We start from the raw sequence: 20247 nt of genomic DNA on the forward strand, positions 1-20247 counted from the left end.
CAAACTCTAAGGCAGACCTGAATTCTATCACCTTCCTTTTGGGACCTCGGGATCCCTCCTTATAATTGAGAGTCCATCCCATGATGAGATCATCATTTGATTCATTCGATCATTCAATCATCTAATCCTACTCCTGTGACCTCATCACTTCCATTTACCTTAATCTCCAAACTCACACCTTGCACTAGGTCTTCCTTTGTCCTTCAAGGAGACCCCCGAATGTAGCCACACCACCTCTCTTACAGAGAGAGTTGGGGGAAAGAGGAAGAGGAAGGAAAAGGATACAAGGGATTGTTCACAGAAGGTCTATAATAGGAGAAAGATATCGGTTTTGACTCAGGGATTAGCGGGGGAAGAAGGGGCGTCAATTATAGAGGGGGAAGAAAAGAGGGAGGGGAAGAAGAAGGGGGAGGAGAGGTACCGGAGGAGTCCTCTGGCTAGCCGACGATGCATGACTTATTTAACCTAGTGGAAAGGGAGGTGGAGATTGAGAAATCACTAGGCCTTCATTTATGGGGAGAAGGATTTGCAAGAATTGCTTTTGAGCAATTTGAAAAAAATAAAAGAGAAGAAAAAATTAAAAAGAAAGTGAAAAGTTGACAAAAGAAAATTTGGGACGAGGAAGGGGGTGAGGAAATATATTTTGTAGAAGTGTAAGGGGTTAGAGGTAGGGGGCTCGGGTGGTGGGGAATCAAAATGAAGATCTTATCTTGGAATGTTTGGGGTTTGAAGGGCCAAAAAGGAGGGAACTATTCAGAAATTTGATCAGAACTCATGAGCCGGAGGTGTTTAATACAAGTCTTAAATAGAAGATTTTGACTTCAAAATAAAAGATGAAATTTGAGAACGTGGTAACGGAGAGTGGGTGGTGTTAAATGCGGCAGGGCAGGTTGAGGGTTTGTTTGTTTTATGGGATCCTGGGATCCTAGGGTTTATAGGAAGTTAAGAGAATGGGTTGGGGTTTTCTTGGTGTCTGTATGGTTGCAAGAAGCTTCTAGGGAGTGGAGTTGGGTAGTGTTCAATGTGTATGGGCCCAGTGAAGAAGGGGAGAGGGTGGGTTTATGGGAAGAGTTGTGAGGAATTAGACAAAGGTGGGGGGGCCCTTGGTGTTTGGGAGGAGACTTAAATGTTGTCAAGAGAAGATGTGAGATGAAAGGGGGAAGGGGAGAAAGGGTGAACTTAGGGATGATCAGTGATTTAAAAGGCATGCCTAGGCTCATAAGCGAGGCACATTTTAGGGTCTGCACCTCACCTAGGTCCTAGGTGCATGCCTTGTGTGCTGAGGTGTGTGCTTGATGTGCCTTGTGCCCTAGCCTAGGCATTTGCCTTTTGAAAATTTGATGCTTTTTTTTTTGCTTTTTTTGAACCTACTGGCTGGGCTAGGGGATCCGCCTTCGGTTCCCTATGTCACACCCCTCGAGGCAAGCCCAAACAAGTCCATGTTAGGGTCTTAAATTCTTAGTTCTCACACAAAAAAGAGTGATTTTATAATTGTAATTGCTTTTTGTTGATGTTTAACCTGCCCTAGAATTCTATCTTGTTCGTTGACTGTAAAGTAAACAACAAGAAGTAGGAGAGGAAAGAAGAAGAGAGAAAAGAGAGGAAAGAGAGAAAGGCTGGTTCGAATTAGAGAAAAAGTTATCCCTAGATTCGGCCATACCTATTATTATATTATTAACTTATTGGAAAAGACTTAAGTGCCCTTCTTTAAGTAAGAGGCACTCGAACTAACATAACAATACACATCGACATTCTCAACAAGTACAAAGGACTAAAATACCCCTTCACTAACACCACTAACACTCCCCCTCAAGCTGGTGAATATATATCATATAATCCTAGCTTGTTACATATGTAGTCCATTCTCCCCCGATTTAAACCTTTTGTAAACAAGTCTGTCCACTGGTTTCCCGTACTAACATATGCAGTTTCCATCACCCCATTCGGCACCTTCTCTCTCACAAAATGACAGTCAACTTCGATGTGCTTGGTTCTTTCATGAAACACTAGATTGGAAGAGATATGAACCGCTGCCTGATTGTCACAATAGAGCTTCATTGGAGTACTGATGTCATATCCTATCTCTTGTAGAAGGTTCCTCAGCAACACTAATTCACAAGCAGTATGTGCCATGGCCCTATATTCTGCTTCTGCACTGCTTCTTGCCACAACTGTTTGCTTCTTACTTTTCCACGTTACCAGGTTACCCCCCAGAAAGGTGCAATAGCCTGTGGTAGATCGTCTATTAGACATAGAACCTGCCCAATCAGCATCGGTGTTTCCTTCTACTACCAGTTTTCTGCATGAACTGACTCACCACACTAACCGCAAATGAAATATCTGGCCGAGTAATGGTTAGATAGTTTAGTTTGCCTACAAGTCGTCGGTATCTGCCAGGGTCTTCAAATACTTCTCCTATATCACTACTCAGCCTCATATTTGTTTCCATAGGTGTTTCAGCCGGTTTAGTACCCAACAACCCTGTTTCTTCTAGTAAATCAAGCACATATTTCCTCTGACACAAATTAATGCCATGCTTAGATCTTGCTACCTCTATGCCCAAAAAGTATTTCAACTTGCCAAGGTCCTTTCTCTGAAAGTGTTCCTGTAGGAATGCCTTCAATCTGTCAATGCCCATTTTATCATTCCCAGTCACAACGATATCATCCACATACACCACCAATATTATTTTGCCTGTTGACGAGTCAAAACTGAAGACAGAGTGATCAACTTGGCACTGTTTCATACCGAACTTCTTGACCACCTCACTGAACCTACCAAACCATGCTCGAGGGGGCTGTTTAAGTTCATAAATAGCCTTCTTACGTCTGCATACCTTACCATCCTCCCCCTGAGCAACAAACCCTGGTGGTTGCTCCATGTAGACCTCTTCGAGCAAATCACCATGCAAAAAGGCATTTTTGATATCTAGCTGATGGAGAGGCCAATCATACATAGTTGCAAGGGAGATGACGACACGAACTGACCCTATCTTAGCAACTGGGGAGAATGTCTCTGTGTAGTCAATGCCATAGGTTTGGGAGTACCCTTTGGCAACCAGCCACGCTTTTAGGCGCTCAACACGACCATCTGGCAAGTGCTTAACACTATACACCCACTTACAACCGACAACCTGCTTCTTAGGAGGAAGAGCGGTGAGATCCCAAGTGTGATTATGATGCAGAGCAGAGAGCTTTTCTTCCATAGCACGGCACCACTCTGGAGAGGTAAGGGCTTCCTAGACATCCTTAGGAACAACCACGGAGGATAACAAAGAGATGAACTGGCGATGGGAGGCAGAGAGGTGGGTAAGTGAAACAAAATTGGAAATAGGGTGAAGGATGCAAGTACGTTTACCTTTCCGGAAGGCAATAGGAAGATCTTGGTCGGAGGCTGGTGTCGGAGCTGGAGCTGGATCTGTCGACGGTGATGAAGCTGGAGGAGATGCAACTGGTACACGCTGGCGATGTGTATACATGTGACGGATGGGTGGATGGTCAACCGATGGTGGCACCGGAGGCAAGGACGTAGGCATGACTGGAACCAGAGGAGGTGGATCAGCCACATGAAGAGGAAGAGGAGGTGGTGATGTGGAGGAAGCAGTATCACCGGACCCCATGAAGAACGAAGTAGACTTGAAGAATGTAACATCAACACATACCAAGGAATGACGAGAACTGGGATGATAACACTTGTACCCTTTATGAGTTCGGGAATAGCCAAGGAAGATACGCTTCAGGGAACGTGCATCTAACTTGTCAGTCCCGGGACCCAGATTATGAACGAAGCAGACACACCCAAATACCCGAGGTGAAAGCGGAAACAGAGACATGTTGGGGAATAAGACACTAAAAGGAGAACGACCATCAAGGATAGACGTGGGCATCCGATTAATTAAGAAACAAGAGGTTAGCTTTGCATCGCTCCAAAAGATTTTGGGAACATTCATGTGGTGCATGAGGGAGCGTGCCGTTTCTACAAGATGGCGGTTCTTTCTCTCAGTAACCCCATTTTGTTGCGGAGTGTAGGTACATGAAGTTTGGTGTATAATGCCATATTGGTCCAAGTATTCTTGAAAAGATGAAGACAAGTATTCACGACCATTATTAGAACGGAAAATTTTGATGTGAACGCCAAATTGATTGCGGATCTCAGCATAAAATTTCTGGAAGATGGCAAATAATTCACTTCTTTCTTTCATTAAATAGAGCCACATCATTCTTGAACAGCCATCAACAAAAATAACAAAATATCGGTATCCATTATATGACATCACTTCATAAGGACCCCAAACATCTGAATGAATTAAAGAAAAAAGACTCAGCACACGGTTATCGATCCTAGAACGAAAGGGAACACGATGGTGTTTCCGAAATTGACATGACTTACAATCTAAAACAGAAAATTGACTCAATGAAGGGACTAAGGATTGCAACACTTTCAGCGAAGGATGACCAAATCTACAATGCCATTGGAGAGGAGAAATGGATGACTGAAGGGCCGTTGACGTTCGTCCACCACCATCAAGATAATACAGTCCACCAGCTTCATGCCCTCCACCAATCTTCATCCCCGTCTTGAGATCCTGAAAAACACACATAGAAGGGTAAAATGTGATGGAGCACTTAAGGGACTTGGTCAGCTTACTAACAGACATAAGATTAAATGGAAGCTTAGGTACATATAAAACAGAGGATAGGGATACAGGGTTTGGTCAACATTACTAACACCATAGAAAGATGATGTGGAGCCATTAGCAAGGGTAACAGATTGTGATGTTGAGCAATGAGTGAGAGATGAAAACACACCTGGAGTTCCCGTCATGTGATCGGAGGCTCCAGAGTCAATAATCCAGGGGTTGGGTGTGGATGCCAAACAAGCCATACCTGAGTGTGCAAAGGAAGTTGTGTTCTGTTGCGACTTGGATTGAACAAACCTCTCATACTCATCCCGAGGAACATTCACCATCTCCTTGCTTGGACCATTTTAGGGAGTAGAAGGCATTGGGTCAGCTGACCGGTTCTCCTGTCTAGAGCTGAAATTGGTGTTACTAGTCATGGCATGGTTGGCCCACGTCGAGGGAGGACCATGTAAGTCATAGCAGTAGTTAATGGTATGTCCATCCAAACCACAATGAGTACACTTCCGTGGACCCGAGCCACGTCCTCTACCACGAGCTCCCCCTGAATCTCTGCCTCTAGTACGACCACCACCACAGATATGTGTAGATCCACCACTACCACTCCTACCAGGCTGGGCTCCTCGAGCCCCACTTCTGCCACCTCGACCTCTCGACACTACAAATGCTGATTTATCGGAGACATTAGAATCTATAGATCCAATGGAAGCCCTTCAAAGACGAGCAAACACCTCTAAAGATGGAAGAGCAGATCCCCCTAGTATCTGGGCTCGTACTGGTTCATACTCAGACTTCAGCCCCACCAGAAACTGTGTCACATCAAGCTGCTCTTGCTGTTGCTGTTGAACTTTAACATCAGAAGTGAGAGGATGATAGACATTTAACTCATTACGGATATTCCTCACATTGGCATAGTACTCCTCAAGGCTCTGATTTCCCTGTTGCAGATTGAAGTATTCCTGATACAGTTGATATACCCTAGTGGTATTATCCTGACCTGAATACAGTTTTTTAGCATGATCCCACACCTCTTTGGCTGTGTCAAGAAACATGAAGTTCACACTGATTTTGGGTTCCATACTATTCCACAACCATGTAATGATCTGTGCATCTTCCTATTCCCAGTCTTCATACTCCTGAGAATTAGCAGGGGGTTTCTCCTCTCTTATATGCTTCACTGTCTTCTTCACCTTTTGAAAAACCTCTACAGACTTGGCCCAAGGGACATAATTCTCTCCATTCAGTTTAATTGAAGTCATTTGGACATTCAGGTAGTCAGTAGATATTATGACACTAGGTTTACTATCATTGTTATCTGCCATTGCCGAACTCCCTTATCACTGAATTCTGAGCACTGACTTATGAGCACTACACACTGCACACTACACATAGACACTTCACCGAAATCTGCACACTGATTTCAACAGTAGTAAATACTGAGAACTGCAACATCACAAACCCTACTCACCGAAATCTGTACACTGATTTCAGCAGTATTAAATGCTGAAAACTGCAACACCACAACCCCTACTCACCGAAGTCTACACATTGATTTCAGCGATATCAAATGCTGAAAACCACACTTGTAACACCACAAACCCTAATCCACAGCTACAGGAAGTTTCACCATTAAGTAGACAGTATTGCCCTTCGAATCACACACAAACTAGAATAAACCCTAGCATACTGCAATCTGAAAACCCATCATACGAACTGTACTACACCTCTCATGTATTCCATAACAGATAATATGCATAAAAAAACTTTACCTCATCGCCTAAAGGCCAACCACACGAAGGGCTGAGACACCACTACACCACACGTACCAGCCCTAACTAGGGCTTATAAACCACAGCGACCAATCACCAACGACACAATCGGAGGCATAGGAACCTCCTAGGGAAGAGGGCGATCACTCCTTTTCAGCCCTTTTCCCAGTCTCCAACTCACAGCTGAGAACCTAAGAGAAACCTTAATTCGAATGCGCAGAAGACAGAATTCTAGCAAATTTGATTTGTTGAATCTGGCTCTGATACCATGTTGAAGTTTGACCTGCCCTAGAATTCTGTCTTGTTCGTTGACTATAAAGTAAACAGCAAGAAGTAGGAGAGGAAAGAAGAGAGAGAAAAGAGAGGAAAGAGAGAAAGGCTGTTTCAAATTAGAGAAAAAGTTATCCCTAGATTCGGCCAGACCTGTTATTTTATTATTAACTTATTGGAAAAGACTTAAGTGCCCTTCGTTAAGTAAGAGGCACTCGAACTAACATAACAGTACACATCAACATTCTCAACAAGTACAAAGGACCGAAGTATCCCTTCACTAACACCACTAACACTTTTTAAGAAGATATTTTATTAGGATGGATGAATGAACATTTTTTTTTGTGGCTTGTGCTTTTAATACACTGGGATGAGAAATTTTGAAGAGCTGCATCCCTTTTGCAGTATGTTAGACTTTATGGAAGGAAAGAAACAAACAACCGTTGGAAGACAAGTCCAAAAGCATTGAAGCTGTGGTGGCCTCAATAAAGCTTATATCAAGCTGGGTCTCGATTCTTCTAGAATTTGAGTGATTTAATAGTGTAGACCTAGAAGAAAAATTTCTGGGGTGTTCTTGAGATTCCAGCTTGCAATGAAAACATGTTGTCATAGTTTCGGTTGTTTGGGTGTCATCTTGACACCTTCTAAAGCTGTATTTTTCTTTTAAGTTAATAAAATTTTATTCTTTACTCCTAAAAAAAGGGTTTCTTAATGAAGTTCATGCTTTACCTCTTCTAAAAAAAATCTACTATTGAATATCAAGTTATCCTGTGATGTATCTCCAAATTTTAAGGTAAAAGAATCATAATGTTATCTAATCTCTAATTAATAATTTAAGTCAGACATGCAATTCATGAAAAATTCTAAAATAAGAGAGAGATGTAATTGCATAGTTTAAGCCTAACACACATCCAATTCCAAGGACATGATAATTAAACAAAATAACACATTTATAAAGACTTATAGGAGTTAAAAAATTATGAGCCAAACCATGTCGATCAAACTAACATAAATAAAGACATACACACAGCCACACCGTAGCTAACAAGGAAATATTCAGAGTTTCAGAATTCAAACAAAAATACCCTATGAAAGAGTAGAGTGGAGAACCTGTTTTCATGTAAAAAAGGACTTAGAAAACAATGGAGTAGAGATCCTATTTTGCATACAAATTAGATGAAAAACAATAGGGCAGAGTCCCTGTTATGTGTTAAAAAAATGGGAGAAGATGAGGAGAGACCCTGTTCAGTATAAGATGTGGAGAGAGAGAGCTCCCTAGGTGAAAAAATAGGGTAGAGCTCCTTTTTTGTGTCAAATAAAAATTGGAAAAATGAGGAGTAGTCCTATTTCGTATCAGAAAAAGAAAAAAAAAGAGATTGGAGCCCATTTTTTGTCTTAAGAAAATGAGGAAGAAAATACTCCTGTTTTGTGTCTAAAGATGAAGGGCAAAATTATTTGTATGAGAGGATTCTACCAAAAAACAGTAACAGAAGTCGAAAAAAAAAAACATAAAAAATACTTACAGGTACAGTGAAGCTTTGGTGGTTTTCAAATGGAGAAGGGTTTCTCTCCTGCCTAGCATGAGGAAGTTCAATGAATTTGTACTCTTGTGAACTTAAAGAGATCCTGTTCACCAAAAATTGTTCACTTGGTCCAATTTACATGCTTTCCCAACTTGTTCGAAGTTGGATAGATTCCTGTTTAGCATTGAGTGGGAAGAGTATTGGTGGTTAGGACATCTGCTGTTTTTTGTCTAAGTCTTTTCTTTTGCATGTCATCCTTTTTTTTTTTGAAAAGTAAAAACCTATTGGAAGGTGTAAAGGTAAGATCCCACATACTCAACAAAGAAAAAAAACCTACTGACCACATCACCAACGACCGCATCACAAAGCTCCTACAAAACTCAATTCAATCGTCCACTTCACCAAACTCTTCCAAACCTCCTTTCTCATCCCAAATTTCTCCCCCTATTTGCTTGAGGAGCTTTCCTCATAGTTTATTCTTTCCTCTCTTCCTCTTAAATGCTTCAAATGCTTTCCTAGCAAAACTCTCACCTCCCAAGAAAAACATGCCTGAAGACTTGCCAATTTCAACCTCATTGTTGACAACTTTCTTCAAATCCAAGCTTCCCTTCTTCTCATTCCCCTCTGGTAGTGCCTTAGTAGAGACCTCTTTAATTTCACTTCCATTCCTACTAGTCTTCTCCTCTACCATGTCATTCTTTTTCGACCCTTCTCCGTGAGGATCCACTGGTAGATTCTTCTTCCCATCTCCTTGTCTTGATTTTCCACATGAAGGTTCTTGAGACAAAGAGATCTGAGTTTAACTCCTCTTCTTTGATAAATCATTTTATACTTGATGGTTAGCCCTGTGTCCACCAGGTTATCTTTCAGCCTTGGAAAGACCTTAGTGACATGAATAACATTAAACTTGCTTGAAACTCTGAGATTTCTTTGTAGCCTCCAAAGCGTTGACACTCCCAACCAAAACATTCTCCTTCCCCCTGTGATCCAAATCAATTCCCTACCTTCCAACAACCACTTTAGAGACTAAATAGTCGAAATCTCCCCCTAACAAAACATCTTGATTCAAATTCTCGACAATACTCACCTTCTTACCCTTGCCTCCCCTTATCACCTCCCTCCTTCCTATTCTTGAGTTCACTGATCACTGACATCCCATCTCCCACCTTTATAAAGCCTTCATTTAAATCATTTAGTCATTGACTAAGTCTTATTCTCCTGGTTCAACGTGGGGGAAGAAATAGAGCATGAACCTTCTGTATCTTTGTCTGATTCAAGAGAATGAACAATGGACCTCAAGTCAACAAGGTTACCATGAAGAAGCTCCTATCTCAAATTAGCCACATGATTCACAGCATAATAAACATTTGTGGAATTGCTAGAACCTGCAGCCTCCAAAAGAACCAGTAGTTGAGCTTGCCTGTCAAATAGAAGATCGCACAAGTCTGGAAATTGCCCAATGCCTACTCTTTTTATTTTCATCATTGAACTCCAATCACACTTGTAACTTTATTGAGGGCTTCTCACCTCTTTAAATGTTTCAACCTAAGCCCTTGCCTTTAAAACACCAAGGGCTTCTCACAGTTGCTTGGAAGTCTCCCAAAGGAATAACACCTCTCCTTATAAAAAAGTGGACCCCACTTATTAACTGCTCCCCTTCCATTCTTTAAAATGTTCCATTAACCTCTTCAAACATGTTCGATTATTAAATTCTCTCGCCATGTGTCCCTCTTTAACTAATATCCTCTCATCCCTTTCCTATGAAATTCCTTTTCTTCCCCCAACCTCTCCCGATCTTCATATCCATGGTATTTAGCCTACCACAAGCTTCCTCCCAGAGGAAGAAGGAGACTGTAGGGGAGCTGTAGAAGACCATATCCTTCTAGTTGGGGAAGAAGAGGGAGAAGGTGCAGAAACTAAGCTGTAACAGAAGGATTTGGAGGAAAATCAGGCATTGGGGGTAATGGACCAAACTGAAGCTAATTTGAGGGAAGAAAAGGGAAAGGAATTGGATTATACCTTTCCAGGGATTGGCAGCAGAGAATCCATTGATGGAAGGAACGCTAGCCCTTCCAATGTTCATCCGAGCCTAGCTGATTGATACCTTGTTGTTGTGAGTGGTCTGAGAAAAGAGAATAAACAAAGAGAAAGATGGACACTATAAGAGAAAGATTTAGGGCAACAAACCAGACCAAACCTCTCTCTCAAATGAGAGTGATGCTGCATATATACACTAGAAATATACAAATTGCAGAGCAGTTCCCAGTGGGGCAGATAGTACATATAATTTTTCTTCCCTAATTACCCCCTTTCGTCATACATAATATAGTTTGAAAAACTTCAACACAACACATCCACCAACCAAGAAAACAAAAGTCCCATAATTTACTCTCCTTGTGAATTACAATGTCCTTCAGTCACCAACGTGCCTTCTAGAATATCTATTTTCTTGCCAGCAAAGTGTTGGTAACACTTGTAAATTTATTAAACTGGATGATTGCTTCTTGGTTCAATGCTAAACACTTGGCCTATAATCTTCTAGATCAGAACTTTTGGTGGTGCACTATCTCTTTCTATGTTATCGAAATCTTAGCTTTGATCTTTGATAAAGTATGTTAATGTATTTTGATTAGGTAGAACAAAACATATACTAGTTATAGATGCTCAAACTATATCTATGGCCATTATCTTCACAGGGAACAACTGTTTTTGGGCTGAATTGTAATTGGGACAGAACTATAAAACTAAAATGGGTGTCTGGGGAACTTCCCATCCCTGTTGTAGTCTCTCATGTTTTTAGTCAATGAAAATTTCTGTTGCTAATAAAAAAAGCAATTTGAATATCCTGATTGGTTAGTTATTGTGCTATTTGATTGATTAGCATTTCTGTTTGTTTATTTAGGAAGGTGGATGGTGGACCCTATCTCTGTCAATTTTTTATTTTTCTATTTTACTTTTGTTTTGCCATGTTTCAGAAAGGCATTTCTTATCTTTACTTGGTAGCTTGTTTATGGTTTGGTTTATTGTTTCAGATGACTTGTGTTCGTCTGCTTGAAATCCTCCCTGTTGTTTGTCAACGGCTTATCTCTTCTTCCCCTAAGCTATCTGGTAGTTCTGACATTGTGACAGGGCAAGTTTTTGAGTTCAGTTGGCTTCATGATTTGGTAGAGTGGGGAAGGTCATCCCTTGTAGTTATCACAAGGTATTGGAAACAGACAGTGATTTTATTGCTGGACATACTCAAAGGTTTTTGCCATGATAATTCTGCATGGACTATCAGGGCAATTGAAAAGCTTATTTTATGTGGTGAGACTTCAATTGTATCTTTCTTTTTGACTATGGTTGTGATCCTATCTTGTTAATTGCATCTTTTTGTCATTGCTTTCTTTCCATTTTTCCTATTTTTCTCTAATAACTTTGGCACTTTGTCATTTCAGATAGTGCTGCTATTGGTGAGTTGAAGGATCAAGTATCACGCCTCTCTGTCTCGTTATCACGTGAAATTGCTTGTACTGTTGGAAAGATATCCCTGAAGCAAGAGCCCTCATTTTTTGAAGATTTGCATTTTGAGAAGTATGCAACTTTAGGTACAAAGCCTTCTCACCTGGAGGATGATGATGTGCAGGTACTAGAATCTGTGGGGCATACAGAAAGTAAGGGTGAAAATAAGCTAATCATCCTTTCTGATGATGAAGGTGAGGAGAGTGCCCCTGCTTTAGTTACCTTTTCTCATGGTGGATCAAACCATTTTGTGCTTAATAACAAGACTATGGATCCAAGCGGTGATAAAAGCACATTGAAAGATGGCTCTGGCATGAGGTCTGTTTCCAAAACTGACATCTTAGAGAACTTAACAAAGAATCTTCTAATCAAAGATGCAGCTGGAAGTGCTATAGCTGCTTCTCAGAAGCAGAGCTGTAATGCATCTGGAGTTGGGTCCATTCTTTCTCCTATTCAATCAAAAGCAATAGATGATAAAAGAAATGAAACAAACTATACATGTGCTCCAAGTAATTCTTTATTGTCTGAAAAGGAAGTTTCTGCTCCCAGGGTTCAGTCTGTTGAAGGTTCTGATCAGGCTTGTTCTAAAGAAATTTCTGCTCCAACCATGGATTCAGAAACAAGAGATACTGCCATAAAAGAGTTAATATGTGACCTTGAAGATGACCCACTGGATGTTGCACTTGAATCAGCTAGTCGTCCAAAGTCATTGTTAACAAAGCCAATCACCTCTGTTACTAGAAGAAAAGTCATTCAGCTCCCTGAAGAAAACAGATCTACTTTTCATCATAGGCTGGATGCTAGAGTTAAGAGGTTGAAGCCTCGAAGGCTTGATGACTGGTATAGACCCATTTTAGAAATTGATTACTTTTCCACTGTTGGATTATCATCTAGAAATGAGGCTGAGAATCCACGTATGACCAAATTGAAGGAGGTGCCTGTGTGCTTCAAATCACCTGAAGAATATGTGGAAATTTTTCGCCCTTTGGTTTTGGAAGAGTTTAAAGCTCAATTGCATAGTTCCTTTGTAGAGGCTTCCTCATCAGAAGATATGTGCTGTGGCAGTCTGTCTGTGCTTTCAGTTGAAAGGATTGATGACTTTCATCTCATTCGCTGTGTTCCTGATGGTGAATTTGCATCATCAAAAGGATGTTCAGAAAATGACCTGGTTTTGCTTACTAAACAACCCCTGCAAAATTCTGCTCATGATGTTCACATGGTTGGAAAGGTACTTTACATTCATAACTTCTAAGGATGAATCATGTATATGCCACATGCACTTTGTATCTGGTCTATTCTTCTAGTTGCCATTTGATGTAGAGATGGCCAATGCCAGGACCTTTTGCTTAATACAATACTACTTGTATGTATGAACCCCAGACATCAACATATAACATACGAAAAGACCATAACATCCTATCCATAATCTACTTTTTCCTTCCCGTTGCTTGTAATTAATTGATGGTTCATGCTCAAGTTGTTGAACTTTTAACTGTATCACCCATATGACCTTTGATTGTGGTTGTTCCAAATGGTGGACATTCAATTAGATCAATTAGATGGTACCAAATTGACATTTACAAGTTTAGTATCTTATGAGCAAATACTTAATTACAAAATATTATGTGATTTGACTCTCACCTGGATTAAGTGAACATTCTTTTACAATTTATTAGGGTTGGGTTATTGTTTTTCAGATCAGACTATTAGGGTTGGGTTAGTATCTTATGACTAAATATTTCATATTCCAAACCATCATTCTTTTGATGTATCTTTTGTTGATTCAACTAGTTGTTCTTTCTCAGGTGGAGAGGCGTGAGAAAGACAACAAAAGGAGGTCAAATATCCTAGTAATTAGATTATATCTTCAGAAATCATCTTCCCGCTTAAATAAAGCTAATAAGCTCCTTACTGAGAGGAGCAAATGGTATATAAGTCGCGTTATGAACATTACACCTCAACTTCGAGAATTCCAGGCGCTGTCATCACTAAGTGATATTCCTGTACTTCCAATTATCTTGAAACCAACCATTAGTTCCCATGATTGTAATGAATCTAGAAAAGCTGAATTGGCTAAGCTAGCAAAGCCCTTGCAGCTAATACTTAAGAACTCGTTCAATGACAGTCAGCTCCAAGCTATCAGTGTTGCCATTGGAACTAATGATTCAAAAATAGAGTTTGAATCATCTCTTATACAAGGTCCTCCAGGTATGTGATGCATTTGTTTTCTTTAGTTTAATTAACAAGCTTTTTAGTAGTAGATTGTGATTAATTTCTTGAATTTTCTCTTTGTAGGTACTGGAAAAACCCGAACAATTCTTGCTATTGTCAGTGTATTGCTTTCTCTACCATTACAACGGAACAAAGATGTAGGGAAACTACTAAATAGCAGTATGAGACAAAGCAGTAATTCATGCACAACTCCAAGAGTATGTATCCGTCAGTCTGCGGCAATTGCAAGGGCATGGCAGGATGCAGCCTTTGCTAGACAACTGAATGAGCAAAGTGCACAGATTTCTAAATCAACTGAAAGTTCAATGAGGGCAAGGGTTCTTATCTGTGCTCAATCAAATGCTGCGGTGGACGAGCTTGTGTCAAGAATATCTAATCAAGGCCTTTATGGAAGTGATGGGAAGATGTACAAGCCTTATCTTGTAAGAGTTGGAAATGCAAAAACTGTTCATCCGTGTTCCTTACCCTTCTTTATTGATACTCTGGTTGATCAACGTTTGGCTGAAGAGACAAGTGGAAATGATGCAAATAATGATTTGAGCGGGGACTCTTCAATAGCAATCCGTTCTAATTTGGAAAAGTTGGTAGAACGAATTAGATTCTATGAAGCTAAGCGTGCTAACTTAAGGGATGGAAATTTGGATCCAATGATTTTGGAAGATGGGGCACCTACAGTGGAGGGCAAGCAGGAAATGTCTGATACAGCAATAGGGATTAAACTCAAAAATCTCTATGAACGAAAGAGAGAAATTTGTATAGAGCTAGCTGCTGCTCAGGCACGGGAAAAGAAAGTCACTGAAGAAAGCAAAGCCCTTAAACATAAACTACGAAAGTCTATCCTAAGGGAAGCTGAAATTGTCGTGACTACACTGAGTGGCTGTGGTGGAGATCTATATGCGGTTTGCTCTGAATCTGTATCAGGTTGTAGAACTGGGAGTTCATCTGAACATACCCTATTCGATGCTGTTGTGATTGATGAAGCAGCTCAAGTATATTATTTATCCCGATTCTCATTTTTTATTCTGTAGCTGTCAAAGTACTAGCACTTAACTAGCTCTATTCCTTTTCTTTTTATCTTACCATTTTAGGCTCTGGAACCTGCTACTCTTATTCCTCTTCAGCTTCTAAAATCGAAGGGAACCAAATGTATCATGGTGAGGAAAATCTCTTCTATTTGCATGGTTTATCTATGGTCTTTGCATATGTATTGCCTTCTTTCCTATTTTTATTTTTTTTACCTCAAGTAATGATTGGATAATTTAAATGCGTTCTTCTTTATGTCCACATAATTTTTAACTTCGATATGTAATGTGAATATATTAACAGAAGGACATATGGGTTAGGGCAATTTGTAATACTTGTGGGGAAGTCACACTTGGTATTTATAAGGGGTAAGGTGGGGACTCCCACCTTGGGGAAGTCACACTTGGTGAAGAATGTGCTAAGAAGCTGGTGCTTGCCGGACTCTCTTAGAAAGGCAAATGCATCTGGAAGCCAATCCCTGCCATGGTGTTTGGAAATGTCCAGGCTGAGCAATATGCTGTTTAATACTCACTGTTGATAGATTAGGGTCCTGGGTTTCAGCATTTATTCCTGATTTTGAGCTCGGTGAGTTTGTGCGAAATGTGAATTGTTTTCCTCAGTAGGGGTGGCCTTTGCCCCTCGCCCCCCCTCTAGGTGTATCTCTCAAAATTACTTTACCATTTTAAAAAAAGAAAGGTTTGTATAAAACTAGCCATGTGGAAATCAAAATATCTCTCAAAAGTGGGGCAAAGTTATATTTTTAAAAAGTGTTCTCTCTTCCCTCTGAATCTACTAACTGTCCCCATTCCAAAATTTCTCCTCAGTTGTAAAGCAATCAGAGAAGAAAAGGAAGGAATTATTTTGGGCTGGTTGGAAGGAAAGATCAAAAAATTATGTTTGGTCAATTGGAACAAAGTTAGCTTGGCAAGAAAGTTTGGAAGGCTAGGAGTTTGAAGAATATGGCAGACAAACTAAATACTTCTTGGGAAATGGTTGTCAAGATTAAGGGGACCTATGGAGAATAATAATTGTACGCAAATATGACTTCAGTATCATGGATGGAATAGAGGTCTTTCTCTTACTCCAATGGGGTGGTAATCTGAAATACTTCCTGAATTCTTAACAGAATTCGAATATAAAATTGGAGATGACAGAAGGGTGAAATTCTGGAATGACGGATGGTTGGAGAGTGTACTCTAAAAGAACAATTCCTTCCATATTTGAAAGAGCCCAAAGCAGAAATTCTGAAGTGGAAATTGATTTGAGTATACGAATGATGTGGTGATTTGGAGACCAGCATTTATAAGGAACTTAAATGATTGGGAAATGAATTTAATGGACTGATTGTTAAACCTCTTGCAAAATATCAACCCAAACCTTATGGAAGCTGATGATGGGGGTATGGAAGTGGGAGAAAGAAGGTCAATTCACTGTTCAATCTTTTTTTAATAGGCCCGGTTCGTAATTGCCAAATCATTTTCCTTGGTATAAAATATGAAATCCCTGCATCCCATCTAAGGTGGCTTTCTTCGTATGGACATCCCTGCATCCCAACTAAGGTGGCTTTGTTATGCAATGAATGCTCAGAATTGTCAGGTAACCTCTTTATACATTGTAGTTTCTCTTACCACTTACAGGGATTAAGCGGAAGAGGGAGTCTTATGGGGTGTTTTATCTGCTGCTGTTATTTGGAAAAAGGGGCGGGAAAGGAATAAGCACATTTTTGAGAACAAACACACATATGGGTGTAATAAGAAGCAATTTTAAAGGGCTATTATGTTCGTGGGTAAGTAACCCTTTTAGGTAATCCAGCGTGGTTCTTTTTTTTGTTTTTATTTTTTTCTTTTGATGCTTGATATCTTTTTTACTTGGTCATACATTTTTGCTTCGTTTGCCATACAGTATCTCAATGTACATGGGCTGATTATATATTTTGACTGATTTGGTTTAATACAATATATTACCATACGTTTTCAAAATAAATAATCAAATAAAAATAAAAATTAAGCTACTAAGTCATGGGAGTCTCCATTACCCTTAACCCTCTTCTCTCCATTTTGGATCTCCCAATCCTACCTCTTTTTCTCTTTGGAAACACTTATTTTCCAGCTACTCCCAGAACTTCCATTGAGACGTTACTGTTTTCCTCTTCCTTTGTATCAACATACCTCACCTTGGCTTATTTTTTTATCTTTAATGACTTTTTCCCAACATTGCCCTTTTCATTGCATCCTAGGAAGAAGAGTCCAAGCTTCTGGCTCAAATCCATCATTCCCTCCATGTTCTTCATATTCACTATATTCTGACCTGCTTCCTATCAATGATTTCTGGCTCCTCAGATCCAAGCCTGAAACCATCATATCTGATCCATTGCTCCAATTCTCCACCTACTCCTTAAGACTACCCTTCAATGTGGTTTCCCCTACCTTGCTGCCCTATCTTTCATACTGTATTAGATTTGCCAATTGACTCACCTTGGACAATAGCTGCAGACCTAGCTTTCCTCTCCATATCTTCTACCTTCACTTTTACTGGTGGCATTACTCCAATGTTTTCTCCAATGACAAGACTCTTAGCTACTACACTACTTTCACTTGTAAGCTAGATGAGCCAGTTATTAAATCTCTCTGCAACAATATCACTATGTTGTCAAAACTAGAAAATAAAAGAAATATTGCCATGATTTACTGATTAGTTATCTGATCTGATGCTAAGCTTAAGCTCACTCTAAGATTTATCTTCTTGAAGGTTGGTGATCCAAAACAACTTCCTGCAACTGTTCTTTCAAACTTGGCTAGCAAGTTTCTCTACGAGTGCAGTATGTTTGAGCGTCTGCAAAGGGCTGGCCACCCTGTAATTATGCTGACTGAACAGGTAATGACTTCAGAGAATATTATTTGAAACTCCAGGGGCTTATGTTTTGGTTTTCTTTTCTTTTCTATTCTTTTCTTTTTCCTGTTTGGAAAGTTGCTAGATTCATGTTGGACTTAGGAGGGGAAGAGTTTGTGAGAGAATGAAATATCCTATGAGCGAGGAAAGTTCTGATGGGGAGTCTTGGGAAATGGGAGGTGCATGTAGGATCAAATTCTGAGCCACAGATGTAAGGGGTGAACTTTTTTAGGGTTTGGAGTTAATTGTTTTTTGATCAATCAGAGTTTTATTAAAGAGAGAAATATAGAATACAAAGGAAACAAAGGGGAGAGATAAAAACTCTTAACCCTCCCAAAGAAAACTGAAAAAAAGTGTTACAGCACTGCCCAAAATAAATGTTCCCTTCCCATCCCTTGTTTAGCGAGAATATCAGCCAAGGAATTTGCAGATCTCTTCACCCAATGAAACTGAATCTCTATTCCTCGAGCAATGCAGTCGAACTCTCTTTTTTCATTGGCAAATTTCCAGAGTTTAAGTTCTCCTTTTGCAGTCAACCTATCACCAGTTTAGAATCTCATTCTACTATTAGCTTTTGAATATTCAATAGGACCAGAGTACATTGTGATTACTTTCCCCTCTATCTCTAAAGGGTCCTCCTACACCTGGAGGGCCCCAGATTGCCCTCACCACTACCATAAAAGTTCAGTTTTTTGTACCCTTGAGCAGGAGCATACCAAATAGGACCGACACTTATCCTGACTGGTGCTGAAAGTGCAACTTCTTTCCAATTAGTGAGCATCAGATCTGTATGTATATCATCAAACACCCCCAGAGATTTTGCCTATTGGACCACTCTAAAGTTCACTGCTTCAATGATGGCTTCTTTACTCCTTTACATTTCAGAGAAGATACAAGTGTTCCTTTCTTCCCACACTGCCAACAAATGGCAGCCCTACCACATCTATAAAGAGCTTTGCCCCTCTTCTTTGGCTACCTGAAGAAAGAGGAAGCAAACAAGTCGTGTATGCTTGGTGGAGGAATCCTTCTGCAACCAAACAAGGAGAGAAACCAAACTCAAATATCAGACACAAAAGGGCAAGAGATTAGTAAGTGGTAGAAGCTTTCATCAATTTCCTTTTAGAAGACCTATACAAATTCAAGAATTATTGAAGTGTAGATCATAAGGATGCAAAGGATGAAACAAGAGAAGTGAAGGAAAACAAGCTAAAATGGCAGATACTCAACAGAAAAAGATACCTTCCTTAATTTCCTTTTGTGCTAGAAAAGCTGTCTCATCAACTTGTCTCAAGATAATAGAGTACAAGATAGTCATATTTCAACAGAGATTTATTTGTTTAATGAGAATGAGAATGGCCTCCAATTTGTCTCCCCTTTTTAATTAGGTATCAACATGTTCATTAACTCAATTACTTTTATGTTTGAATGGCCTTCATCCACTGAAGCTATTAATTCAAGTTTAGGAATAATTTAGATCTTAGAGAGTTGCAAAGTTTCTGCCTAACTAGGCTGACTAAAGGGGTCTCAGAATCTCAGAATCTGTTTCTGTTATTCCTAAAAATGCCACATGACGTCTGACGGGGTCAGATTTTCCTATTGAAAAATTTATGTATAAATAACTTTCTTTTGGGAGGACCTACCTCTCTTGCACATCTTCAGGTGGGGAGGACCAGAAGACCAATCTTCATTTTGTTGAAATATTATTACAAAATAATTCTCTGAAGTCTTTGGATTAAGAAAACAATGGACTAACATCCTTTTTAGGTATTTCCTTTATCAGGTTACCTTTAATTTTATACCTGAACAGATTAATGTGACCTGCTACTGTACTGCAACATGCATGGTAATAAGTTTGTTCCTAATTGCATCACCAACTTCATGCTTTCTCAAGTAAATTATAAAAAGGTTTGAAAGATTAGAGAAAAAATATTGATGCTTCCAATTCCAAGCATGTTTGTTCCCAGACCCAGAATTTGTATATGCAATATCTAATTCTTGTGATTTAAAAAATTGGGCATTTATTATTTAATGTTCAACATGGATACTGTATTGCTACCCATGTCATATTGTTTTGACTATGGCGGGGCAAGCCAAGGAATTCAGGTAGTTTGCGGGTGTGCATGATACTTCCAGCCAGATCAATAGAGAGGTGAACTCTTCTATCCCAATACATAGAAAAGCCTTTGTAAGATGGGACAAAACATAATCTGCTCAACTGCAACTTCAAAGCTTGGGCTACTGGAATGTATCTAGGACTGAGCCTAAGGCAAGGCTAGGCAAGGCAAGGCTAGGCAACAGGGGATGCCTAGTTGCCTAGGTGATGGACTTTTTAAGTATTAAAGATAGATCCTAGGTACCATAACCTTATTTTCTTACCAGTGTTTTAAAAGGTGTGGGGCAA

The 20247-nt window shown here is 39.8% G+C and overlaps 1 protein-coding gene across 5 annotated transcripts in view; it reads left to right on the forward strand.

Annotated features, from left to right (window-relative positions):
* Window positions 1-20247, forward strand: part of LOC148844195 (P-loop containing nucleoside triphosphate hydrolases superfamily protein) — an 82029-nt gene that overhangs the window by 56842 nt on the left and 4940 nt on the right. For 3 of the 5 annotated variants that reach the window (XR_016103618.1, XM_088959118.1, XM_088959119.1), the window contains 6 exons: window positions 11234-11507; window positions 11639-12930; window positions 13508-13910; window positions 13998-14923; window positions 15023-15088; window positions 17706-17831. Coding sequence is in view for 3 of the 5 variants with exons in the window: in XM_088959118.1 (XP_088815244.1) it covers window positions 11234-11507; window positions 11639-12930; window positions 13508-13910; window positions 13998-14923; window positions 15023-15088; window positions 17706-17831 (3087 nt within the window). In the remaining 2 variants the exon portion in view is untranslated. Of the gene's footprint in view, window positions 1-11233; window positions 11508-11638; window positions 12931-13507; window positions 13911-13997; window positions 14924-15022; window positions 15089-15781; window positions 15911-16594; window positions 16744-17705; window positions 17832-20247 lie in introns of those variants that run through there. The other 2 variants (XR_016103619.1, XM_088959120.1) reach the window with 2 other exon arrangements.

This window comes from Nelumbo lutea, chromosome 8 (assembly GCF_056320005.1).
Source record: "Nelumbo lutea isolate HS-2025 chromosome 8, American lotus-T2T, whole genome shotgun sequence".
NCBI lineage: Eukaryota > Viridiplantae > Streptophyta > Magnoliopsida > Proteales > Nelumbonaceae > Nelumbo > Nelumbo lutea.